General features: G+C 62.0%; 1 protein-coding gene and 1 long non-coding RNA gene across 5 annotated transcripts in view; one reads left to right on the forward strand and one right to left on the reverse strand.

The window, feature by feature from the left end:
• LOC107183830 overlaps positions 1 to 385 on the reverse strand; it is a 58,297-nt gene extending 57,912 nt beyond the window's left edge. Inside the window, exon 1 of the long non-coding RNA XR_001514631.1 lies at positions 310 to 385. This is a non-coding gene — a long non-coding RNA (uncharacterized LOC107183830). The remainder of the gene's footprint in view (positions 1 to 309) is intronic.
• CNOT2 (CCR4-NOT transcription complex subunit 2) overlaps positions 67 to 519 on the forward strand; it is a 131,660-nt gene continuing 131,207 nt past the window's right edge. The window contains exon 1 of one of the 4 annotated variants that reach the window (XM_006768151.1): positions 67 to 443. Coding sequence is in view for 1 of the 4 variants with exons in the window: in XM_006768150.2 (XP_006768213.1) it covers positions 439 to 443 (5 nt within the window). In the remaining 3 variants the exon portion in view is untranslated. The remainder of the gene's footprint in view (positions 444 to 519) is intronic. The other 3 variants (XM_006768150.2, XM_006768153.2, XM_015566846.1) reach the window with 3 other exon arrangements.

A 519-nucleotide genomic window follows, 5' to 3' on the forward strand; every position in this document is an offset into this window, starting at 1 on the left:
TTCAAAATGCCAAGGTCATAAAAAATAATAATAATAAAGCAAGAAAAGATTTAAAAACAACCACCGCGCACCCAGGGCCCGTGCCCCGGGGGAACCAACCCGCCCCAAGGGAACTGTAGCGGCCTCAGGCTCCGCTCGCTATAACGGCCGCGCAGAAGCTACGAGCCTCCCGGGGAGTCGGAGGGAGACGTGGTGGAGGCTGCGGGCAGAGAGATGACGGAGTGAGGCGCCTCTCCCAGCCACGGTCCAACGCGCGGGAAGTGGTCAACCCGCCCCCAACCTCGTCCGGTCGGCAATCGCTTCTCCCACCTTCCGCCACCGCCTAAGGGAAGCCGGAACGACGGGGGTCACGGTGGGGGTCAGAGGGTAAAGGTCTTGCTCCCAGCAGCCTCCGCGGTGGATACGTCGCCATCTTGGATCCGCGGGACAAGAAAATTCATGCGGTGAGTTTTTGGCAAATTTTCGCAAGTCTGGCAGCGGGGCGCGCGGCTGGGGCGGCGGATTCGGGGCCCCCGCAAG

The sequence above is a fragment of the Myotis davidii genome, unplaced genomic scaffold (genome assembly GCF_000327345.1).
Source record: "Myotis davidii unplaced genomic scaffold, ASM32734v1 scaffold582, whole genome shotgun sequence".
In the NCBI taxonomy this organism is placed as follows: Eukaryota; Metazoa; Chordata; class Mammalia; order Chiroptera; family Vespertilionidae; genus Myotis; species Myotis davidii.